This window comes from Chelonoidis abingdonii, chromosome 3 (genome assembly GCF_003597395.2).
Source record: "Chelonoidis abingdonii isolate Lonesome George chromosome 3, CheloAbing_2.0, whole genome shotgun sequence".
Classification (NCBI taxonomy): domain Eukaryota; kingdom Metazoa; phylum Chordata; order Testudines; family Testudinidae; genus Chelonoidis; species Chelonoidis abingdonii.
The window spans coordinates 83,248,756-83,275,580 of record NC_133771.1 but is presented as its reverse complement, the minus strand read 5'-3'; the positions used below and the strand labels follow the sequence as shown (position 1 = coordinate 83,275,580).

Below are 26,825 nucleotides of genomic sequence, written 5' to 3'. Positions count from 1 at the left end.
GACTTATATAGTGTGTATCAAGATGAGCTGGAATAGACTGGCAGGCTGTGCACAAGCACATAGCGCTGTGTTCGTGGTCCAGGCAATGTAAAGCTGGATGAAGCTGTCTTTCTGCCCCCCATTTGAAAGTCCCTTTTCCTTTTTGACTGCTCCATAGTAGTAGCAGTTTTGAATGATAAAAAGGGAGTGAGCCAAGGTCTTGTTTCATTTAGTGTGTATCTTGGAACGTGGAGAGTGAGAGGTTCCCACTTGCAGATTGCTTAAAATGTGTGGGATACAGTACATCAATGGTGTCCAACTGAATATTTTCATATTGTAGGTCTTTTGTTTTTCTCCTGTTTAGTTAAAAAACAAGAAAAGGAAATTCCATCCAAACTGATGTTTGAGGTTGTATTGTTCATTCAGTCAGAAAATGACAATGTAAAATTCCATTAGCATTCTTGGTCTAGATCCAAGCCTTTGTTGGGACTGTGCTGCACTGTTATTCCAGAAGTAGTCTCCAAAAACATGCCCCACAAAATATGGCTGTGCTACATACATTTGTGAGGGCAAAAAGGAAATAGAAGGGTGCTTGCTCAAACTTTGTAAGTTTCTTTTTTTAGAGGCCTTTTGAAAATGTGACCATGTGTGCTGCAGTTGCTAGCCTTAGTTAGATGAGTGAAGAATGCATTGAAAACTGTAGCTAGAATTTACTTTGAATTATAATCTTAATGTAGGCAGGACTATGTTCATGCATATGTATTTTTATATACACCTCTACTGTGATATAACGTGACTCGATATAACACAAATTCGGATAGAATGCGGTAAAGCAGTGCTCCGGGGGGGCGGGGGGGGGGCGGGGCTGCGCACTCTGGTGGATCAAAGCAAGTTCAATATAATGCGGTTTCACCTATAAAGTGGTAAGATTTTTTTTGGCTCCCGAGGACAGCGTTATATTGAGAGAGAGGTGTACTTTTTACCATAAAATACCTCATTTTAATGTTTTCAATATCTTTCATTGCAGGCTGAGTATGTCCAACTTGTTACTGAACTTCGAATGACAAGAGCCATTCAGCCTCAGATAAATGCTTTTTTGCAAGGATTTCATATGTTCATACCACCTTCTCTTATACAGCTTTTTGATGAATATGAACTGGTAAGCAGCAGTGCCTATATTTGTAAGTGACAGCATTCAGCACTTCATTGCTAATGTAATGAGGCAGAAGTAAAGCTCAGTGTTTTGAAAGAGATTTGATATTCATGCTTTGGTTTTCATTTCTATAGACCTGCTCTGAAACTTCTGCCCTTGTTCACTCTGATTACTTTAGGTGAGCATTTTCCTGAAAGACGGTAGTATTGGTCACTCATTACAACAGTAAAGTCGTGCTTTGTAATACCCAAGATAGAAAGTGAATATGTCTTGTGGTGTCCATAAATCCCTTCAGTAAACTTCAGGAAACGTTCCTATTGCCTAGTTTATTTGTCTTCACTCACTTCCTACTTTCTGAATCAAATTTACTTTCCTAAAAAACTTGGTGTAGTTGCTCCATTTTTCATTTCTGACTACATATATACTTAATACCTTGGAGAAAGTGACCACCAGTCAGGGCCTTTTCTGCCTGTTTTCCATGATATTCCATGGTTGTTTTCCTGTCTGTTTGGATGTTTCTCTTCTTTCCTTCTTCGTAAGCCACAAAATCACTTGGTGTAAAATTTTCATAATGATTTAGGAGCCCAGGTCTCACTGAATGTAAAAATATAGATCATACTGTAAGCATTACATATTATTTAATGTAAAATTAAAGGTTTTTTCCAACTTAAGATTGGAAATTCTACTTATACTGGAGTATTGTAGTTAAACTAAACACCCAAATATTTTACTAAAACCAAAAAATTCAGAGCAGAAATTCCACAAAAATCCTTCTTATGCAGTCTTGCCTCATTTATTTTATTCTGAAGGGTAAATTAGAGTTCCAGCCTCCACTACGTACATGTGCTGATGTTACAAATTTATACAACACTCTCATGTTTTTCCTCCTGCAAAGTATATATGTGTGTTTGTGCACATATTTGGGTGTCATGGGAGGGGGAACAGAGAAGCCACTGAAAATTAATTTCTTTCCCTTGTTTTCAAAGAAATACAGACTTTAGTTTCTTCAGTATTTTGTCCTTTGTCTTGCTGGTCACCTAAGATCCTGGTGTACATAGATAATGCACATGTGCACACACATGCAAGCTCAAATACAATTCCTAGTTGTCATGTTGGGGACACCAGTTCATTAGACATACTATCTGAAGGATTTGAAATATTGCCCTGTGATTCGTTTATATATGCTATTTTTGGTAGAATGTTGAAATTACCCTCCCCTCCCCCACCCCCCATATTGTAGATTATGCTGTACTGCCAGTCCACTGAGTTCTAATGAGAGGCATTCACAAAAGTTTTGCTGCTGTTCATTAAGCATTTTTTCCTTCTGTCCCGTCTCAGGGATGCTTTTTTGATCATTAGGTATATCCTCCCTTCCCTCCTGTTCTGTCACTGTCACCTTGATTAAGGTGGTGGGGTCAGTCTAGAACCTGATCTTCCATCCTCACATCAGCAAGGTGTATCAGACAAGTGTTAAGAACACTGTGCCTCTTTTGCTCCCTGTCCCTCTCTTCACAGTGCATTCAGCTCCTGCTGAGCAAGGAACAAAACACAGCTTTAAGCTCCAAATTTGGCCTTCTGAATAGTAGTTTGTGGTACAATCACTCACTTGTGCTTCTATACATTTAAAACTGACATTGATATTTTCATATAGCATTTAAAAATATTATATTAAAAATTTAAATAGGTTTTCATTTTTAATAATAAAACATTATCATTTCAGGTGATCACTTACAGGTTTAAAATTTCTTAACCTGTAAAATCTTTACCAGGTTTTATTGTATAGATAGCAACTGATTCAAACTTTTCAAAATGAAATTAACAACTCAGTCTTCCAGTTACGCAAGTGCTTTGGTTTTTAATATTCAAGTATGCTTTCCAAGAGAATTTTTTCCTGTATCAGAAGTCTGTGAAACAATATAACACAAAGGATTTCTCATTCTGATCTAAGGGATTTAATGTATTTTATATTAAGCTTGAATATGTAGTTGTGTAGTTCAGTGTAGACAAACTTGGCAGCCCTCATACACTTAACTATTCCACTTAAAATCTGTTTTAATAAAAGGGGTTCTGGTGGCTATGAGACAAAGCTTTTACCTACTTTGAAACTGTATCTTTGACTTCTAGTTTCATATCTAAAATATTAAGTTGTCTTAGTCTGGAAGTAATGAATTAGTAGGGTTCCCCTTCTCATTGTCTCAGCATAGGTTGATCCTCCATCTCGGTGAATTTTTGGCATCACTCTACTGAGAATAGCCTGTTTAGAAAGATGCCAGTCTTCCTTCTATCTCACACTAGATCAGATATAGTTTGGATTATCTCTGCCGAAAAGGATGAAAGTTGCTTCCCCCTTTCCAGGAGAGAAGGCCAAAGAAAAACTACCTCTAGCTGTGGCACTAGACTTTCCCAGTCAAGATGACAGGTTTTTCAGCCAATCCATTTCTGTGCATTGAAGGGTTGGTCGTCTGCAAAGATCCACCTTGCCTGGAGGATGGGTGGATAGGTTGGTTCTAGTGGAACTCTGGTACCAGGATTGTACTAGCTCCCTTGCTTACACAGCACTTGCATGTAATAAAATTTCTACTTCTGATGACTTGCAGGTGGAATTAAATAATACACAAAGGTTTGCCTGTCTTTTTTAAAATGTAGGAGACTCAAGGATCTTGTATTATAAGATTTGATATCTTATTTATTATTAGGAATAAAGTATTGAAAGGAAATTGAAACAGAAAAAGCATTTTGGCTTAATTCAGGATTATTCTTTAATTAAAGCAACTGCACTCTTCAAATAATTGTTTGTAGAGAAGACTAATCAAGATTTGTTTTTGTCCCCCTGAAGGAGCTGTTGCTGTCTGGTATGCCAGAAATTGATGTGAGTGATTGGATAAAAAATACAGAATACACAAGTGGCTATGAAAGAGAAGACCCTGTTATTCAGGTAAAGTCCCAGCTGAATGGATGGAGAATATTGTATTTTAATCCTTCAGAGTTTTTACTACTTTTGGATAAAAACTTACATTAATCAAAGTATTCCTATAAATCACTTAAGATGGGAATGTCGCATAATAAAATAAGGTATGAATCTGACTCAGAGCTAATTTCCATAATTTAAACCATAAAATTTTAAATTTGCCCCTATTTGTTTATATCTTTTTTTTCAAATTAAAAGAAAAAAGTTTTCATTTTCCATTAAACACCCTTTTTTTTCATTTAGTGGTTCTGGGATGTTGTAGAAGAACTAACTCAGGAAGAGCGAGTGTTACTATTACAATTTGTTACTGGCAGGTGAGAAATATTTCTGTTTATACTGCATATATTACAAATACTCTGGAGTCAACTGGACTGCAAATGGAAAGACACATTTCATGACCAAGAACTGTTTGTTTACCTAACTGGGCAACCTGAATACTCACCTGGGAGTCTGTTTGTTGATCTGTAAAGAGTTGTACTGTTTGTTACCACCAAAATGGTTAATTAGTATTTGTCAACACTTACTGTAATTTTGGTAGTCACTTAGTTTTATTTCATCACTTATTCCTGTGTATTATACCTCTTGTGTGGTTAACTTGCTATTTTTAGCTATCATAGATACTAACTTTTGCCCATTGTTGTGATATCTGAGAGTTTTTACAAATATGTACATAAATCCGTATTTGAATGGGCAGTTGTCATACTGCTCTACAATAGAACACACTTGAGTGTCCAAACTACTTTTCTTTCCAAGTTGGTTCTTTTACTGGCAGATAAAATAAACAATGCAATATAAAGTTTCACTCCAAACTAGGCTGTTCCAAGAGTTTTCCCCCAGTATGACTCTGTCCAAAATTCTAGTTCCTTCTGTCATGAGTCACTTGTGCCTCCCTTTTCATGGGGAAGATATATTCAAGGAGGGGTTAAGGAGCTCCACCTGCCATAGGGAGTACATGAGTCAGTGAATGTCTCAATTTCCGTGCAAGGTTCAAATACCTGGTTGCAGAGTAGGTCAACAGAAGATCCTGTTTATACCACTTAAGTGGTCAGTGTATAGGCCTAATTTTTCTCTTGCCCTTGTTTCTGGGAGGCAGCTAGAATTTGAAGGACAGGAAAAATAAATTCAGTCTTCTCTCCCACATCTTTGAAATGACAGAATAGTGGATTTTTCTTTTTCCTGTTAATTTTGTGGGCAGGCAATTAAAAGAGGATATTGCCTTTTTCCCTGGAGGGAGCCAAGTTTGTGGTCATCCTTTAGTCTTGTGGCAAAGAGTTCCGCAGCTATAGATGGGCCACTAAAAATGTCTCCAACCCCCATTAGTCTCAGTGAAGCTCTTAATAGATACAATATCTCCAAGGATCATGGTCAGTTTAGGGGGTTATTAGTGAAAGTTTTGATCTGTTCTTCCATCCCTTGCAGAACTGACTCCTGTAATTCTACCTGCACTACTTCCAGGTCTCTGTTTCTAGTGTTTCTAAATTAGCGAAATCTATTTTTTACATTAGTTCAGTTTTGCTATTCCTAAATCCAGAATGGTACTTTGAAAAGCACTGGTTTGGGATATGTGCTGTAAGTGGAATCCATTGTGTTTATAGCCTTTTTAATGAACTAGGGGAATTCTGACATGTGTTCATGAAATTGACTAATACAAGCCTTGTTAGAGCCCTGTTTGCTTTGTTTACAGATCACATACTGCTATGATGTTACAGCTTTTTTTAACAGTAATTAAATTTATATTGTTGATACCTTTGAAGTGTAGGACTGGAACTTGGCAGAAATGGCTCAAATTACTATTACTTTTCTGCTATGATGTATCTGCTTATGGTCTGAAGTTTTGGCTAAGCATGGTTGGTGGTGGAAACCTATTGTTTCTTCAGTGAGCAAGAAATCATCTTGGCCTTTTGAGCATTATAGACAGGCTTGGAAGCATCAGCTTTTTATTGGTAAATGTCGGTCATATTTGAAGCCAAGCAGGATCATTCTTGCCTCATACTAATAGTACCAACGTGGCCTTGGAAACAGTGGTCCTCAACCTGTTAGCATTGTTAGTGAGGCCTCCTCTACTTCTCCCATTAGAGTCAGATATAATTTTCTCAGGACTATGGCAATCTGCTCCGTCCCAACCTACAGGCCCTTCACTTGATAGCATGGATGCTTCACAGCTAACACCATGACTTGCTTGAAAATCATTCCAGAGCTGCTTCTGAACAGCAGAAAGCCTGCAGTTAGACATACTTCCCTGGCCAAATGGAAACATTTTTCTACCTGCTCTCAGCTGAGAAATCTCTCCAGTTCAGGCTTCCACATTTTTGTATTATCTGTTGCCCCTAAAATGGCAAGGTCTGACAGTTCCATTAAAGTACATCTGACAGTGATTTCAGCATTCCATCCTCCAGTGGGTAGTTATGGGTAGGGCCCTACCAAATTCACAGTTCATTTTGGTCAATTTCACGCTCATAAGATTGCAAATTTTATTATTTAATCTATTTAAATCTGAAATTTCAGAGTGTTGGAATTGTACGGGTCCTGACCCGAAAAGGAGTTGTGTGTGTATGGGGGGCGGGGGGGGGGAGTTGCAAGGTTATTGTAGCAGGGGTTGCGGTACTGTTACCCTTACTTCTTTGCTGGTGCTGGCGGCAGCACTGCCTTCAGAGCTGGGCAGCTGGAGAACAGTGGATGCAGGCCAGGACCTCAGCTCTGAAGGCAGAGCTGCCGCCAGCACAGCGCAGATGTAAGGATGGCATGATATGGTATTGTCACTCTTACTTCTGTGCTGCTGCCCACAGAGCTGGGCCCTCAATCAGCAGTTGCCACTATCCAGCCACCAAGCTCAGAAGTCAGCAGCGCAGAAATAAGGGTGGCATGCTATGGTATTGCCACTCTTATATCTGTAGTGCTGCTGTCAGGGTGCTCCCTTCAGAGCTGGGTGCCCGGCCCACAGCCATCGCTCTCCAGCCGCCTAGCTCTGATGTCAGCACAGAAGTAAGGGTGCCAATATTGCAACTCCTCCTAAAATAACCTTGTGACCCCCTGCAACCTCCTTTTGGGTCAGGACCTTCAATTTGAGAAACACTGGTCTCCCCTGTGAAATCTGTATAGTGGAAGGTAAAAGCACACAAGACCAGATTTTACTGTCTGTGACACGTTTTTCATGGTTGTGAATTTGGTAGGGCCCTAGTTATGGGGTTGGAAAAAAAGCAGTCTACTATCAGATTTTTAAAAGAGTTGAACAGATTATACTCTTGAGTATAAGAACTTGTTCACCCATGAGATTTCAACTTTGTGCTAACAAAATGAATGGGGCCTCCCTTTGCACCTCTTGTGACATGTTCTCCCTACTCTCTCTAGTGTGTGCAAGTGTTTTCTCTAGTTGCTATAACATCAAGGAGAATCGGTGAATTTTGAGCCTTGGTTTCAGAACATCCTTGTGCCATGTTCCATAAGTATAAAGTTTACCTTTACCTCACCCAAAATTCTTGACCAAGGTAGCTTCCAGTGTCCACATTAGCAAATACATTGCCTGATTGATGGTTTTCTTGAAGCATCACATGCATACAGATTAAGAGAATCTTCATTTGTTGGGTGTGAGGAAAGCATTGGCCTTCACCTTGGGCAGCACCAGACCCTTTAGAATGTCATTGTGGTTATTTCTTGTGATTTGTGGATAGGGTAAAAGGCACACTGGTTTCCACTCAGAGGATTTTCTCTCGTATTTATTTGTGCTGCCAGTTAGCTAATATCATGCCAACCCTGTGATTATTGGCTCATTTGAGTAGAGCACATACAACTTCAGGAGCTTTCCTAGCGCAACTACCTATTTAGATATTTGCAAAGCAGCAGCCTGGTAATCAGTACTCACTTTTATTGCTCATTATGCAGTTTCCCATCAGTCCAGGAACAATGCCAGTTTTACGATGACTGTCCAAGCCCACCTCCATGTTAATCTGCTTGTGAATCACCTATAATAGAATGGACATGTACAATCACTTGAAGAAAATGTTGCCTACCTTCTGTAACTGTTGTTCTTTCAGATGTTTTGTACATGTCCATTCCACAACCCACCCTCCTTCCCCTTTCTATCAGAATCTATCCAGTAAGAAAGAGCTGAGGGGACTTGGGGTGACTCCACCCTCTTCTACTGGCATGCAGTGGCACTTGGCAGTAGAGGGTGCGTGAGCTGCCCCAGTAAGTACTGCTGATGTCGGGGGGAAAGGTTCTCTGAGAACTGTGTACAAGTTGCACATGTCCATTCCATTAGAGGTGCATGTACAACACATCTCAAAGAGTGACAGTTACGGAAAGATAGGTAACCATTTTTTAGCACTGGTTATTAGATGAGGCAAGACCAGCTTTCTACAGTGTGCTGGTTTTTCAGCTCCCAAGTACCCTTTTAATGTGTTAATAATTGGTAGATGCTTTCAGTTCCAGGGTTCCTCATGGTGGCTTTGCCCATATAATGGGTGGCAGTGGATTGCAGAATTTCACAATTGCAGCTGTGCCATATACTCGAAATTTGCTACCAACATCAAGTACATGGTATGTTAAATAGCCTCATTTAAATGCATTAAGAAACTGAGCAGAATCCTTTCATTGTTTTCATTATTTGTTTTACACTTCAGGTGCAACCCTCTTATACAACCTAATTAAAAGGAAAACCTAAAATTGGTTGTTAAGCCATAAGTAGTTATATATTTGAAGGAAAAACCTTAACTACTCCCATGTAGTTAATGGAAGGCAGTACAATATCACTAAGGGATGCTTCAAGCTAAATTACTATATTGCTTTTTACTTTAAACCACAGGGAACTTATTATCTTGCAGTACATTTGAATGCTGAAAGGTACTGCAATGCAGCAGTGAGTTTTTTCATAAATATGACAACTTCAGGGTTTTCTGATTTGAATACGTATTTGAGAGGACAGTTTCATATTAATTACCTAGTACAAAACAATCAAATTTTTCATCCTACTTCTACTTCTCATATTTAATGGCAATGCTTTTATTTTAGTATCAACATGCTCAAGTTACCTGAATATCCAAGCAAAGAAATCCTTAAGAACAGGCTTCTTGTGGCATTACACTGTGGAAGCTATGGTTACACAATGGCATAATGAAGTCTGGAAAACTCATCTGACTACTGATGCGCAATTCAGAGTGGCGGAAGTAATTTTGGAAACTGTCAACACAAAAGCAGCCTATATGCTGCGATTCAGACAGGGCTGACTTTAAAAAAAAAAAATAAAAAAAAAATAAAGGATCTCTTTCCTGTCCATTATGTTGTCTAATTCAGTCTGTGATACTGTTACATGATTTAAATTTCATAGTACACTGTATCTTTGTTTTTTAATGTTAGATTAGTATTGAAAGCAGCATATTTTCATTAGCATTAACGTAACACGAAGATGAGTGGGTTTGTCAATGTTTCCCACCAATTTTATTTGATTCTCAACTGTGTGGATGAATGAGTTTTTTAGTTGACCTCCCACTCACATGATATGCTATTAACACACACACTTGTGTGTCTTATTGCATGTAAAAGTGCCATTTATTTTTGGAGAGAACACTGTATAGAAAGTTTGATTTAGCTAGTGTACAAAATGACAGATCTTATGTATTTTCCCACTTACTGAATTGTACTTTATATTAAATGGTTTTTAACTTTTTAGTATTTTAATGTGCATATAATATGTAAAATTTAGACCATTGTCACTGAAAAGTAAATGGCGGATGGAATTAAGATCTAATTTATATTATATATGAAAATGTACACTATATTTTACTAAATATTAAAGTATTTGACTTCATTGTCAATTAGCAGTTTAGAACTTATATATATTGTTTTAGATGTATATCTGTTCTTTATTCGAAGAATACCTTTTCTCATGCCTTGCTATAGTCCTATGTAGAAAAGGTATAATTAAATTTTAATATTTTTAGCAGAATCTGTGACTGGCCACTGTTTGTTTTTTGTTTGGACTGAATTCATATATTAATGGTCTCAACAATCACATTGCACCATCATTTGCATGAGTATATACCTTTCATTGTGTTGACAAAGGCTATTGCTTTGAGTAGGCTTTCACATTGCACAAAGGAAAAAAGCTTGAATGTATTGAGGTACCAAGCAGACTGTAATAATTAGGAATCCTATTCCACTATCATAGAGAATTAGCAAAGAAAACATACCACTCCTGAGTAATACTTCACATTACATTGAAAAAAGCTTCTTTAAATTATTGGAAGACTCTACTGTTTTAGAGGGGAAAAAAATCGCAAGATGCTTGTATAGAGGGCAACCCACCTACACACAAGCTTAGTTCATACATCATGGTAAAAGTTTTTTCCCTGATTGTACATGAAGTCCTGCACCACAAGGCTTTCCCATAGTGTTACTGCCATCTTTTCCTTCTGTAAAATAAGCATTACTTTCTATGAAATTGTAGTTTTTGCCTTTTCTAGTTAACCTGGGATTTTTTTAATTTTTATGTTTTTGCTTATATCTGGGGTTTAGCTTGCAAGTGCTTTTGTTTTGTAATGACTAAGTAATTTCTGTCAAATACTTCTCACATTTTCTGTTTCATTGTAGTGTACAGCTGTTTGCAAAGATCATAAAACTCTGCCTGCTAAAAAGAAATATCTAAAACACTAAACATCAAATGGCATAAGACTGAATGCACAATTTTCAAACTTGTATTTATATTTGCCTTGTACTTTTCTATTAATGGATTTGCAACAGTCCATTGATGAAGAAGTATTGCCATATATGTGGAGAGAGGTCTGGAAAATCTTCAAATGAGTCTTTAAATCCTTACATATTCTTAATGATCCTGGACAGCAAGCAGTAATGGTAAAAGGACAGTAATTGACATGGGAAAAGGAGAACAAAGCGCTCACAAGTAATCCACTATTTTTAAAAGTAATTTGTTATCAAAGAAGTAAAATATTTTGATCCATGGGACAATCTAACCACTTTGTACCAAAAGATTCAGAGCTAATGTACTAAAGGGATTTTACCTATTGACATAATAGTATTGTCAAACAAATAGTAAACATTGTTTCCAAATCACTTGATTTATACATGGATTCTTGTATAGTTATAGGTGACTGATCAAACATGTTGCAGTTTTATTCTACAGAAAGACAGGAACCTGTGTATTTTACCATATTTCTCCTATGTTGAGAGATGCTTCCTTATAAATATCTTTCTGATAAAAGATTGGAGCTAGATTATTATATTTAATTCCAAAGATGGTATCCCTGGCACCTTCCATCTTAAAAGGTCACAGATGTTTACGTACGGTACACTAAACATAGACAATGTAAATGCTAGTTGAGCTAAATAAATGCTGTCCTCAGAAAAATATTCCTAAAGTATCTGGAGGGTGGTGTACATGTATGATAAATTGCAAATGGCAACTGTGTTTTCTGTTATGTTTTACAGTGTCACCAATCACACCATTTCTGACACAGATAAATGGTGAGAAACAAAACTTTTCACTATTCACGTGTCATTTCTCTTGGCAGCAGTCTGTACTTCCACTTAATTAACCTGTTGTGACATACTAGGGTATGATCCAGACTAATGAGCAGCTGCCCTGCAACCCTGAGTGCCTTGCAATCCCTTGTTGAAGTAGCTCCCACCGGCGCTGCTCACAAACAGCCCTCCTGCATTCAGGCTACACTCTGAGTGTCTGTGTGTAACTCCAGCCTTCCGGCCACACATGGGTTGCACTCGAGCTCTCATCTGCCTTGATTATACTGCAAGATGACCCCAACACACCCCCAGTCTCAGATTTCCCTCCCAAAATGTATGCCCTGTACTGACCAGCCCTCTCCGGGACAGAACAAAATATTTTAAGTCTGTTATTCCTTAAAGGGAATAATATGCCAGTTTATTATCTCAAATAGTTATTCAGATACTTAGTTTAAACACACTGGGTTAGTTAAAACAAGTTTATTAACTACAAACATTTTAAAGTGAGTACAAATAATGAGGTGTAAAAGACAGAAATGGTTGGAACAAAAAAATAGATTTTTTTTTACTAATATCTAACTTAAACTATATCAGATTCAAGCAAAGTTTCTCACCACAAGCTTTCACAGCACTTACTGACCAAATCATGAGGGCCTGGACTCCTCCCCTAGAGTCTAACAACTGCTTCCTTTTTCCCTTCAGGTGCAGTGAGTAGAAGGGGCGGGGAGAGTGAGGTGCCTTGGGGTGTTTGTCCCTCCTTTTATGTAGTTTCAGTCCCTCTCTTGAGAAGCATTTCCAGCAGGGCACCTGGAGACAAAAAGTCTATGTGGAAGGATGGCCCCTGTTGCTTTATTCTCACCTGTTGGAACTTTTATCTTCCCTCCCTTACTGCTTAAAAGTAAATTAAGGAGAACACACGCTCCTTTGTTTATGACAGACCTATTTACCAACGTCTGTTTAGTCAGTGCTGTGGGGTTTGGAAGGTGTTATACAGGGAAATCTTATTTTACATACAATGTTGCCATACATATTTTAACAGGGTGATTCCAGCAAACTATGAGTTTTCAAATGATACATTACAAGATGTCTTCTACAAAATTATTACAATTAGGTGTGGATACAGGGGTCTATACTGTTACATACATATTTATAGACTATTTGCCTGCTAGTGTATCAGTGCCAAGTTTTTTGAGTATGTAATGAAAAACTCTTTTATCAAAATACATGTTAGGAAGTAGAGCTTTTGTTGCCATGATATGTAGAACTCCCTATCCTTGCTTCTGCAGGTTTTGAAGCTCAGTCTTAAATGTGCATTAACAGGTTTTTTTTGTATTTAATATACATAAACAGGATTACTAGCTGGAGCTGACCACGTGATGAAAGCAAGATTTAATAATCATATTGCAAAGGCTATGTATGACAAGCCTGTTGAGAAACTATAACTTAATATAGCTTATAGTTTAGCATGATTAATTGGATCATATTTGTTCTCTCCCACTGTGCAGAACAAGACGCGGTGGGTGTTTTATCATCTCAGAAAGAAAAGAACAGATGTCTTGTCAGATCATAGATCATGAGTGCTCATTAACTTTTATTATCTTTATAAAAATGTTATATAACAAAGCCTGGTTTTTGATGCTTGAAAATGTTGTGCATCTAATGTTGCAAAAGCCATTAAAAGCATAAACTGTGAGAAGTAACCTAATGACTATGACAGTTGTAATTCACATGGAATATACAGTAAATAGGCTAAAAGTGGAAGAAGGAGGGAAATAACTTCTTTGAGCCAAATCTTCTGTAGGCTAATTTCTGAGGTTTACAAGATTATAGTATTAAAAATATTAATACCAACTCCACTTAAGAAATCTGGCAATTCATGTTTAAAAAAAAATCCTTTGTGGTTGTATTTACATGGGGAAGTTTTCGGAGCCTTTCTCAAGTATGTGATCATGTAGCAGCCCCATGTACCCCAAGCAGTCCATTCCCTTCATAACCCTTGCCTCCTCACCTGGCCCCAGGGGCAGGGCACTGGGGGAACAAAGCCTCTTCTCCTTGTCCAAAGCTAGGCTGCTCCTGCTTGGGAGCTGATCTCTATTCTGGTACCATAGCAGCCCCTGGTGGGTGAAAGGCATAACTGCAGTGCCTCTCTGGCAGAATGCAGTTTCTGCAGAGAAAAAAAATTCTGTGAGGGACATGAATTTTGCTTGTGTGCAATGGCACAGAGTTCCCCCCAGGAGTAAACTTTTACACTCCCCTTTCTGCAGCTCTGGTTAACTCTTGGATGTAGCACAGGCCAAAGTTCTGTCTCTCAAAGATTAGTTAAACCCCAGGGTAATTGTATTCAAAATCCTGACTGCAGAACTTAAAGAGAGAGTACTATACAACTGCTTAGCGTACAAATATTTACATTTAATAAAATCATTATAAGCAATTTGAAAAACTTTACCTTTTTTTAAACAGACATTGTTAAGCCCACTACTATGTTCTTCCACTATAGACTTCTCTAAACTCTTTTTTTGCTGCTATAGCAGTGCATGTTCATGGAATGAAAATATCATTTGTATCATGAGGTAGGATTTCAGAATAACATTTATACTTCTGTTCTCACATCTATTTACATTCTCTCTCTCTCTCTCTCTCTCTCTCTCTCTCTCTACACCCTCTCCCCTTTTGAGCTTCAGAGACCATTTCTCAAGGCTTTACATGAATGGTACCAGTTTAATTTACCTTATGAACAAACAGAAAATCTGGCCTCTTTCTGGCTGGCAGCAGTCCCCTGTTAATAGTTGACTTGTTGTCAGTTTATGTGGTCAGCTACGAAATCTTGCCTTTTGCCAAAATGTTACAGATTTTGAAACTCCTTCTAGACAAGTCCCTGCTTTGGTGATGACTGCCAGCTAAGACCTGAATCCACAAAGGGACTTAGGCATTGTGATGCTGAGCTTTGCAGTGCCTGATTTATAAAATCACTAGAACAGAAATGGAATCTACAAAGCTTGAGTTAGGCATATAGGCTTTTGTTACAGGGTGACAGAGGATGTGGGAAAAGCCAATATACTCAATGCTTTTTTTGCCTCTATCTTCGTGAACAAGGTCCGCTCCCAGACTGCTGCACTGGGCAGCACAACATAGGGAGGAAGTGACCAGCCCTCTGTGGAGAAAGTAGTAGTTCAGGACTATTTAGAAAAGCCGGACAAGCACAAGTCCATGAGGCCAGATGTGCTGCACCCAAGGGTGCTAAAGGAGTTGGTGAATGTGATTGACCATTATCTTTGAAAACTCATGGTGATCTAGGGAGGTCCCAGATGACTGGAAAAAGGCTAATGTAGTGCCCATCTTTAAAAAAGGGAAGGAAGAGGATCCGCGGAACTACAGGCCACTCAGCCTCACCTCAGTCCCTGAAAAAATCATGGAGCAGGTCCTCAAGGAATCAATTCTGAAGCACTTAGAGGAGAGGAAAGTGATCAGGAACAGTCAGCATGGTTTCACCAAGGGCAAGTCATGCCTAACTAACCTAATTGCCTTCTATGACAAGATAACTGGTTCTGTGGCTGAGGGAAAAGCAGTGTTGTTCCTTGACTTTAGCAAGGCTTTTGATATGGTCTCCCACAGTATTCTTGCCAGCAAGTTAAAGAAATATGGGCTGGATGAATGGTGGATAGAAAGCTGGCTAGATCATCGGACTCAACGCATATTGATCAATGGCTCCATACCTAGTTGGCAGCTGGTATCAAGCAGAGTGCTCCAAGGGTCTGTCCTGGGGCCAGTTTTGTTCAATATCTTCATTAATGATCTGGAGGATGATGCGGACTGCACCTCAGCAAGTTTGCAGATGACACTAAACTGGGAGGAGGGGTAGATATGCTGGAGGGTAGAGATAGGATACAGAGGGACCTAGACAAATTAGAGGATTGGTCCAAAAGAAATCTGAGGAGGTTCAACAAGGACAAGTGCAGAGTCCTGCACTTAAGATGGAAGAATCCCATGCACTGCTACAGACTAGGGACGAGATGGCTATGGCCGCAGTATCTGCAGAAAAGGACCTGGGATTACAGTGGATAAGAAGCTGAATTGTGTCGAAGTGTTACCTCGTTGCCAAGAGACTAATTGACATTTTTGGGCTGTATAAGTAGGGGCTTGCCAGCAGATGGGGAATGTGATCATTCCCCTCTATTCAACATTGTGGTGATGGCTCATCTGGAGTTACTGTGTCAGTTTTTGGGCCCCAGCACTACAGAACGCTAATGTGAAATAGGAAAAGAGGATCCAACCCAGAGGGGCAACAAAAATGTATTTAGGGGCTGGAGCACATGATTTATGGAACATGCTGGGGAACTGGGATTGTTTAATTTGCAGAGAGAAGAAATGAGGGGGATTGGATAGCTGCTTTCAATACCTGAAAGGGAGTTCCAAAAAGAGGATGATCTGACTGTTGTCAAGTAGTACAGATGACAGAACAAGGAGTAATGGCCTCAAGTTGCAATTGGGGGAGGTTTAGGTTGGATATCGGGAAAAACTTTTTCACTAGGAGGGTGGTGAAGCACTGAAATAGGTTACCTAGGGAGGTGGTGGAATCTCCTTCCTTAGATGTTTTTAAGGTCAGGCTTGACAAAGCCCTGGTTGGGATGATTTAGTTGGGGATTGGTCCTGCTTTGAGCAGGGGATTGGACTAGATGAGCTCCTGAGGTCCCTTCCAACCCTGATAGCCTATGATATTCTATGGTACTGGGCAAAGGGTTGCTGATTCAGCCCTCTGTCATGCCAGCTCTCATTTAGGGGAATAAATTAGAGCTGGCTGGAGATGACCTGGGCCTAATTGGGGAAGCAGAGATAGCTGTTGCCTAATTAACCTGGGGCTGTATAAAAGCCTCAGGGGAAGGAAGCCAAGGGGGGAGGAGAAAGAAAAGGTGAAGTGTGGAAGTAGCTCTTCCCTCCCAGCTGCAGATGGCTAAGGACCAACTGTACCTAGTGAATGGTGGTGGGAACAAGCCTATGAATAAACTGCACCAGTAACTTGAGAGTCTCAGTGACTTTGTGGACCTAGCAGAGGCAGGAGCCCGAGGGGCCCTGTCATGCTCTGCTGTGCATGGGGGCTTGCCCAGGATTCCATGCTGGAGCAAGTGTTTGACAGCCCAGAGATGGAGGAGGCCCTCCAATGGCTGGTCAAGCAGCAAGAGGAGGTGAAAAAGGCAATTCAGAGATTTCAGCAAGTCCAGAAGCTGGAAGGCAGAACAGCAGAAGAGCCTGCAGGACTTCATTCAGGAGCAGGCTGGCATCCAACAGCAGCTCCTGCAGAAAGTGGTGAGTCTCAGGGGAGGGGATGGTGTTCAGGTGCTGGGCTTAGGGCTTAGTGTAAAATGGGTTTGACCGATGACCCTATGCCTTTCTAGGCACATGAGCGGGTAGCCATGGGGGCTGGATGGGACTGGCCAACCTGAGCCCTGCGACTGGCTCTCTGCCTTGCTGGTGAAGGCCAAGCAGCCTACATGGCCCGAAGTGAAGAGTAGGCCAGGAATTATGAAGCAGTAAAGGCAGCCATACTGGATCTGGTGGGGCTGTCTGCAGAGAAGTGCCATCAGAAGTTCTGGTCAGCGAAGTGGATGGGTATTTGCGGCCTTGGGCATTCGCTCAAAAGTTGGAGGGCCATCTTCTGGCTAAGGCCGGATGCCCAGACTGTGTGGGAGATCATGGATGAGCTGGTCCTAGAGCAGTGTCAGTGAGGAGGCACCAACCAAATATGGTCAAGCCAGCCGTAAACCTTACGGAAGAGCATGTGGAGGTGGACTTCCCCAGGAACGAGGGATGGCCGAGCAGGGAAGTGGAGGCTGGGAGAAGGCCCAAAGAACCCCTGCCCAGGAAGGGCCCAAAAAACAAACAGGAGGATTCCCAAGGGGTCTCCACAGGGTCCAGACTGATTGTCCGCACTGCTAGAGACAATCGAGACACAAGAAGGGACTGCCCGGACATGGATTGAGGGTGGGCAGAGTTTTGTAGCTGGGCAAACACTGGAGGGCTGGGGAAGGGGCGGAAGCTGTCCACCATTCCAGTAATGGTGGCGAGGAAACACCAACAAGGCTTGGTGGACTCTGCCTTGGCCTGCTCTCTGGTGCAAAGGAAGCTGGTGAGGCTGCACTGGTGGATACCTGGTGAGAAGATGGACATGTAATGCATCCAGGGGGACAGGAGGCAATACTCTATAGCTCAGGTGCTCCTCGATAAGATAAGAAAAAGGGGAGATTCCCTGAGCATTGGGGGTAGAGATCCCTGACCAGAAAACCCCTAGACAACAGAGCCTGAAAAGGGAGAGGGAAGGTATGGGCGAAACGTCCACCCTGGGGTCCTTGACTGGAGAGCAGCGGATGCCCTTTTTAGCCAACCCCCCAAAGGAAAAGACCTAGGTCCTGGTGGACGAGCTTGTGAGACTGGAGGCCCTGAGTGTTTGAGAGGATCTGTGGGTTCAGCAGAGCTGTGGGGCTGTCCACCCCACACACAGTGTAGTTTCTGGGGGATGAAGGAACCCCACATGGCAAACCCTGGAACTGACCTGAAAGAGGAAAAGAGAATCTCCTGTAAAGCCCTATCTCCCCACCCCAACCCACCCCACCCCCCGGTAGAGGAAGGAGAGGACAGGCAGTTGAAGAAGTGGGGGAGGTGTGTGACATGGTGCTGGGCAAAGGGTTGCTGATTCAGCCCTCCGTCATGCCTGTTTCTGTTTAGGGCACTAAATTAAAGCTGGCTGGAGATGACCTGGCCCTAATTGGGGAAGCAGAGACAGCTGTCACCTAATTAGTTTGGGGTTGTATAAAAACCTCAGGGGAAGGAAGCCAAGGGTGGAGCAGAAAGAAAGGGAAAAGGCAGAGAGTGGAAGTGGGAAGGTAGCTCTTACCTCACTCCTCCCTGCAGATGGTGAAGGGCCAATTGTAGATGGTGAAACAGTGGTGGGAACAAGTCTGTGAACAAACTGCACCAGTGGTGACTACCCCAGGGTCTCACAGTGACTTTGAAGACTTAGCAGAAGCAGGAGCCAGAGGGGCCCTGCCGCACTTTGCTACAGCTTCCTATACACTTACGTTAGGGAAGAGTCAACATGGCTTTTAGAAAGGGAAATCATGCCTCACCAATGTGTTAGAATTCTCTGAGGGTGTCAACATGTGAACAAGAGTAATCTAGTGGATGTATTGTACTTCGACTTTCAGAAAACCTTTGACAAGATCCCTCACCAAAGGCTATTAAGCAAACTGAGCAGTCATGGAATAAGAGAGAAGATGGGAAACAAAGGGTAGGAATAAATGATTAGTTCTTGAAATTGAAAAAGCTAAATTATGGGTACCCCAAGGAGCTGTAGTAGGACCTGGACTGTTCAACATATTCATAAATGATCTGGGAGACGGTGTGAAGCGTGAGGTGGCAAAATTCATAGACAATGCAACATTTCTCTAGATAACGTCCAAAGCTGACTGTGATGAGTTACAAAGAGATCTCTCAGAACTAGATGATTGGACAACAAAATCGCAGATACTCAGTGATGATAAATGCAAAGTAATGCACATTGCAAAACATAATCCCAATTATACATACAAAATGGTGGGTTCTAAATTAGCACTCAAGAAAGAGATCTTGAAGTCTTGTGGCTAGTTCTCTGAAAATATCTGCTCAATGTGCAGCGGCAGTTTAAAAAAAAAAGTGAACAGAATGTTAAGAACCATAAGGAAATGGAGAGAAAATGTCATATTGCCAGTGTATAAATCCGTGGTACACCCACATCTTGAATACTGCGTGCAGCCATCTCAAAAAAGATATATTGGAATCAGAAAAGGTTCAGAGAAGGGCAACAAAAATTATTAGTGATATAGAACAGCTTCCATGCAAGGTGATATTAAAAAGACTAGGCTCATTCATCTTAGAAAAGAGATGACTAAAGGGGGTTATGATAGAGGTCTATAGAATCATAAATGAGGTGAAGAAAGTTAATAGGGAAGTGCTATTTACCCTTTCACATAACACTAGAATTAGGGGTCACACGATGAATTTAATAGGCAGCAGGTTTAAAACAAACATGAGGAGGTATTTCTTCACACAGCCAACCTGTGGAACTCATTGCCAGGGGATGTTGTGAAGGCCAAAACTATAACTGGGTTCAAAAAAGAATTAGATAAGTTCGAGGCTAGGTTCACCAATGGCAATTAGCCACGATGGGCTGGGATGCAACCCCATGATCTGGGTGTCCCTAAACAACTGACTGCCAGAAGCTGGCACTGGGCATCCAGGGAGGGATCACTTGGTAATTTCCCTGTTCTGTTAATTCCCTCTGAAGAATCTGGCACTGGTTGCTGTCAGAAGACAAGATACGCATTGCAGAGTGGTCCTCCAATAGGAACCTTTTCCCCAGAAAACCTTTCTGGGGCAGGCCCTTTGCATTTAACAGAGCTAAGCATCTGCAGCGCTAAAGTGGTCATTTCACAACTGGTTGTTTTTGGAATCTCCTGTTTCCCACTGTTAAGTGCTCAGTTCCCGCTGTGTTTTCCCTTTCTTATTCCTGAGGAGATGACAGCCTCAGAGAGAACTTTCCTCACGCTTCAGAAGAATGTTTGAAAAACTCAGCTGTGTGGCTGATTGCACCTTCAGTCAACAGGCTGCTAAACAAGAACTGAGGGAGACGGAGCGATGTGCTTTGTCTCAGTGCCAAACTATACAGGTGTGGTGGCCTGTGGTCTGTTTCTAAGTGTTCTGAATTAATCTGAGACCCTTGGGACATGGCACAGACTGCAGAGAATGGGGAATTGGAGAGAGAGATTCACAAGGGAAAAATCTGCTTTGTGTTTTTCAAGCAAACTTGTACTATTGTCTTAATTATGTTTATAAAATGAAATAAACACATTAAAGAGAATGCAAAGTGCTGTAAATTTGATTTTGCTTCCAGGCTGTGAGGAATCCAGTTTTTTTTCCCTTATTTTTAATTACTTGTAATTGAGCTACTTTTGGGCAGAGAAAAGGAAACTTTCTGTTTTCAGCATGAGCAGAGAGATTTTTTGCACTGAATTTATGCCTTAGTTTGTACAATGTTTTGAAACTGGATAACCTTTCAGTGAACCTTTGAAATCACCGGCACGTTGGTAAACTCCAGAGTAACTTATTTACACATGAGATGGTACAATGAATTTCTGAGCGTGCCACACAGAGTTATTTGTCCAGTTAAAACAAAAATTAGCCACTTGCAGCTGTAAATTGATACTAGGAGTCAAAGCTTCAAATTAAAATAATTCTAGTTTCTTAGGGGTTCTTGGGCTGTAAGAATACAATTATTCTCTGCAGTTCAACACACCTGTTTATGACCAGATATAAAATACAGGTAATACACAGCCTATAGGGTAGAGACTGTCATATGTTTTATAGGCATACAGTACACATACCAATTCAGGAAACCTACTCCAGTTTGTCTAAGATCAGCAAAATTTAAATCAAGGAGCTAACTTCTCTACCGACTAAGCATAGTGTGCAGACAAGGGAGACCACAGCATGAGGGATAGCGGGCAGGGAAAGCTAGGAAATGATGTGGCCCTCTATTTTGCAATTCTTGTAGTTTTACTTAAAAATAGCTCAGCTATTTTTAGTAAGATTAAAACTTCAAAGTAAACCACTGAGTTAAGTTGACTACTCGAGTGAGTGAAATGTTTAATTTGTAATTTTGAGACCATGACAGCTTCGGTTTGAAGACCACAATTTTCCGTTCTATTTTGATTGCAAAGAACGTTATTCAATGCCCATTGTTTTTAAACTTTCCCTCTGTGCCATGTCATGTGGTAGAACACATTTCTTTTCAAGATTTTCTCATGCATTTAGAGTGCAACACATGCACTAGTGTCTGCAGAGGGGGCTGTAATGAACCATCAATCAAGAGATGTTTTCTCCAAGGCCAGTTTTCTAACTCTCTTGACTTCCTTCCCATCAGATCGGTTGCCAAACACTGTACCTTCTTACTCCCAACAAAAATACCCCTCTTTGCCCCCTGAGGGAGAGCTCTCTGAAACATGTTTTGAATATTAACTGATTTAGATGATTAGTAATAAATATCTTCATGGCATTAAATGTGTCCTTTTTTGCCTGAGAATTTCTTAAGGAACCTTATCATACTAATATAATTAGAAATAGACAAAAGCCAAAACCAGGTATATTGTTTCATCAGAAGTGCAGGAACTATTACGTGGTGCACAACTGAACCTGTAGTTCGCATGTAGGAATGTTGTGCAGCTGTATATATGTACTGCATTAAGTGCTTGTGACATTTTATGTCAAGAGTTCAACTATTGGATTATTAGGATTCTCAAGGGATAACTTCACTGTACTGATTGCCTTTGACAGATCAGTTTGCTTAGATTAAAAAGCAATTGCTACTGTCAAGTCAAATTTAAACACTTTGGTGAGAGGAAACGGAACCCTAGCATTGTCCGATATTAAAAAAAAACAAAAACACAACACCTTGGTCTACAAATTATGTGAAGTGGAAAGAAAACTCTGCATAGTTGAAGAGTGACATAGGGGCATGGAGAGTGGGTGTGCAAAGATTTCAGCAAATACACAAGTGGCTAATGTGCTTTGTCTGTGCTTTTAGTGCTAGAACTATACTATATATTATGTGAGTCTACTACACAAATATTTAAAACCTAACGCTTCCAAGCAGACACCATACTGCTAGGAAAGTAAATAGATGCAGGTTTTGTTAGAATTTGGACTTGTTTTGAATATTTCTGTGTTATTGCAGTGCAGAATGGGCATATATGATAGGGTGTACAAACCCCACACTGGACTGGTTAATGATTTGACCTACAGATAGGCACTAAAATGAGCTTTGCCTTGCAAAATCTGCCAGAAATACTCTAGCTGGATGCCATGAGCAGGGGAAGAACAGGAAATTAAAGGCAGGAAGCAGACTGCAAAGGGTTGTTTGCCCTGGTAGAAGGATGCCTGTGAGAAATTAGATCTCAGGGCTCTAAGAATTAATTGTCTGAAATGATGGGGACGCTTCGGCCAGAGATGATACTTCTAGCTGGTGAGTGGGAGGACTAGCCAGGTCTCCCTGAGGTAAAGAAATTCTTGAGTCTAGATTTTTCCCCTTGCCCCCACCTCCTGTTTGGAGTGTACAAGTTGTTCACAACCAGAGACTAGGAGAGATTCTCTAAGCCACCTGGAGAGAAAGGAAAGACCAATAAATCGGGGTTGGCAGGGAGGAAGGGTCTTTTGTTTCTTTACAATTGACTCCAGTCTATAGTGGGCCTTTGGTTGATTCAGCAGAGAGGTTTTTGCTTAGCATGGGTTTTTCCTACCCTGCTGTGAGATGCATTTTTTCTACAGTGTTTGCTGTGTCCTGTTGGGCTTCTAGTGTTGGGGCACAGGTTGCCAAGATAAAGAACTCCCCTTCTTAGAGTGCATCATTCTTTGACTATTAGGAGCATGTATAATTAAAAATGACAAGGTTATTCATGGTAACTCCTGTGAACATAAATTCTATGGGCAGATAACTTAATGTTCATTACCACATCTACACCTTTGAGCTTTATCCAGCTCAAACATTTTCAATCCTACCTTCCTAGTCTAGACAAGGCTTTACAAATATTAAGTGTATATTTAAAAACTACTTATAACAGTGGTAGTCTGAACTTCCACTAGCTTGAGTTTCAATCTTTGTATGGAAATTGCTTTACAGTAAGGTCAGGAGAGATTCTCTCTTCTTAAAAGGAAGACAAACAGACGGTATTTTCTTGCATTAAGTTTATCATTCTTGATGGAAATGGCTTTTTTGAACAGAGCTGGAATCTGTCTCTCTCCTTGAACAGGTCCTGGTGGTTTAAGAATGACATTCAGAAGACTGGACAAGCCTACTTATAGCCTTTTTTAAATTCATTAAGGTTTCTTTTCTATTTGATGATCTGCTGAGACTCTAATAATAGTGTTATCAAATGCAAAGTGGGCTGAGGTAATGAAAAAGTGCATTAATAACTATGATAACCCTTTAATGTAAAAAGTCATGCTTTTCTAATACATTGTAATAATTTGTATTAATATTTTGATTTGATTTAGACTATTGAAGAGATCATTATGTTAATTGAATTACAGCTGTTAGCTATGTGTAATTTTTTCAGTAGTATAAAAATAAGAAACCCTGTTCTCCATTCCACAGAAAACATCCCGGTCCTTTCCTTGAAGTGCTAGGCTGTAGATCTTGCTTCTGCTTCAAATCAACCCAGTCAGGAAAGTGACTAACTTGCCTCCAGAACCTGTACCGCAGTTGTACAAGTTTTGACTTCCTTGCTCCACAGGCAGTAAGGGCTTTTACCCTCTCTCAGCTGTCTTTATGTTTGAGAGGCAGCATGGTCCAATGGTTGCAGACACTGTATTAGGCCTCAGGACACTGAAGTTCTATTCCTGGCTTTGCCACTGATCTGGTCATCACTTTGCATCTCTGTGCATATTTTCCTAACTTATTTTATGGTGTGTGTTTTGGTCTATTGATAGTGCAAGTTCTTTGGGGCAGGGGGTTATCTTATGTTTGTACAATAAGGATCTCAGTGGCCCCACTGGACCTCTATGTGCTACTGTAATACATATATACAAAAAATGGGAATTTTATTTATCTATAGTTTTCTAGTGTTGATCAATGTATTAAATGGCACCCTGCCAACAAAATATTTTGTCAGGCATAAGTTGCTGAACCTCTTTCTCTTTCTCACAACCCAACACCTTTATTGGCAAAATACAGTAGCTAATGAATCATCCCATTTCACTGAAAAGCGGGGAGCAGATGTTCTTGCAATCTGCTTAGGAGACAATCACCTTGAAGATCTGGTGAACCAATGGGGAAAGATGAGAGGGAAATACATTCAAGTGCAGAAAGTGCCCTAAGTTTCCCTCAGCAGACCCCATCATTTACAGTTGGGGTTTTTTACCTTGAGCATATCAGAAACACACACCTGCTATGGAATCAGGAGGTGAGAGGGAGTTTATAAGGCAGGTAGATCTCAAACTATGTAGGAATTTGCTGGATAAAACAGACTTCTTAACCTTCAGATTACTGGGGTAGTGTATTTCCTTTAAGAAATACTACTTGATAATTGGCCAACTGCATTTCTATTGTCTGCAGTCTTCAGAGGGCTGAAAGGCTTAGCGCCATGTGGAGTACACTGCACTAATCCAACATCGAGGTGAAAGATCAATAACAATCATGAAGTTTCCATCCAAAAGAAAAGGACACTGCTTAGTTGGCAAGTGCATCAGTGCTGACTCACATAAATACCAACTTATACTGGAAATCTAATGACGGCTATACTTACCTACATGCCTCCAGCTTTCATCCAGACCACATCACATCTAAAATACAATCACATTTTCTCCAATCCTTCAGACAGAGACAAACACCTACAGGATCTCTGTCAAGTGTTCTTAAAACTACAGTTCCCACCTGGTGAAGTGAAGAAACAGATTGACAGAGCCAGAAGGGTACCCAGAAGTCACCTACTATAAGACAGGCCCAACAAAGAAAGTAACAGAACGCCACTATTCATCACCTTCAGCCCCCAACTAAAACCCCTCCAGTGCATCAAGGATCTACAACCTATCCTGAAGGATGATCCCTCACTCTCACAGACCTTGGGAGACTGGCCAGTCCTCGCTTACAGACAGCCCCCAAAGCTGAAGCAAATACTCACCACACAACAAAAACAAACAATAACCCAGGAACCTATCCCTGCAACAAACAGATTCTTTTGGACCAGTCCTCTAATTTGTCTAGGATACAGAGGGACCTAGGCAAATTAGAGGACTGGGCCAAAAGAAACCTTATGAGGTTCCACAAGGACAAGTGCAGAGTCCTGCACTTAAGAAGAAAGAATCCCATGCACTGTTACAGACTAGGGACCGAATGGCTAGGAAGCAGTTCTGCAGAAAAGGACCTAGGAGTTACAGTGGACGAGAAGCTGGATATGAGTCAACAGTGTNGAGAAATGGTCTCAAGTTGCAGTGGGGGAGGTTTAGGTTGGATATTAGGAAAAACTTTTTTACTCAGAGTGGTGAAGCACTGGAATGGGTTACCTAGGGAGATGGTGGAATCTCCTTCCTTAGATGTTTTTAAGGTCAGGCTTGACAAAGCCCTGGCTGGGATGATTTAGTTGGGAATTGGTCCTGCTTTGAGCAGGGAGTTAGACTAGATGACCTCCTGAAGTCCCTTCCAACCCTGACATTCTATGAAACCCCGTTGCCAATGGTGTCCAAATATCTATTCAAGGGACACCATCGTAGGACCTAATCACACCATCAGGGGCTCATTCACCTGCACATCTACCAATATGATATGTGCCGTCAATACCCCTCTGCCATGTACATTGGCCAAACCGGACAGTCTCTATGCAAAAGAATAAATGGACACAAATCAGATGTCAAGAATTCCAACATTCATAAACCAGTCCAAGAACACTTCAGCCTCCCTGGACACTCAATAGCAGACCTAAAAGTGGCAATTCTTCAACAAAAAAAACTTCAAAAATAGACTCCAACGAGAAACTGCAGAATTGGAATTAATTTGCAAACTGGACACCATCAGATTAGTCCTGAACAAAGACTGGGAGTGGATGGATCATTACAAGAACTAAAAACTAATTTCCCTATGCTAATTTTCCCCTACTGTTACACCTTCTTATCAACTGTTTGAAATGGGCCACCCTGATTATCACTACAAAAGTGATTCTTCCTCCTGTTGATAATAGCCCACTTTAATTGAATTGTCTCATTAGAATTGGTAAGGCAACTCCCATCTTTTCATGTACTATGTGTATATATATCTTCCTACTGTATTTTCCATTCCATGCATCTGATGAAGTGGATTCTGGCCCATGAAAGTTTATGCCCAAATAAATGTGTTAGTCTCTAAGGTGTCACAAGTACTCCTCATTGTTTAGTGCTAACGCTGTTCCCTTTTCCTTTTGGCTACCTTTTGATCCTACTGTTCCTTTAAACCTATTTTTATGTCTAGTGTCTTATGTAAACCAAGTCCTTGGCCATAGAACTTAAAGCAAAAGAGACCATTGTGATCGTCTCGACTGGCCACCTGGATAAATAACTCAGACCATAGAATTTCACATAATCTGCCTGGGTGGGAGAACTGGCAAAGGCCGAAGACTTCGAGACCTTCAACAGCCTGATGGACAGACTGCTATCCACTGCTATCTACCTACTACACAGACCACAGTGAGAGATTATGCCATA

At 40.7% G+C, this 26,825-nt stretch overlaps 1 protein-coding gene across 3 annotated transcripts in view; it reads left to right on the top strand.

Annotated features, from left to right (window-relative positions):
* HACE1 (HECT domain and ankyrin repeat containing E3 ubiquitin protein ligase 1) overlaps window positions 1-10,033 on the top strand; it is an 84,858-nt gene extending 74,825 nt beyond the window's left edge. For all 3 annotated transcript variants that reach the window (XM_032783571.2, XM_032783573.2, XM_032783572.2), the window contains 5 exons: window positions 1,007-1,138; window positions 3,969-4,067; window positions 4,344-4,414; window positions 8,523-8,636; window positions 9,108-10,033. In XM_032783571.2, coding sequence (XP_032639462.1) covers window positions 1,007-1,138; window positions 3,969-4,067; window positions 4,344-4,414; window positions 8,523-8,636; window positions 9,108-9,210 — 519 coding nt within the window. In that variant the 3' untranslated portion in view covers window positions 9,211-10,033. The remainder of the gene's footprint in view (window positions 1-1,006; window positions 1,139-3,968; window positions 4,068-4,343; window positions 4,415-8,522; window positions 8,637-9,107) is intronic.
* The last annotated feature ends 16,792 nt before the right edge of the window (window positions 10,034-26,825 follow it).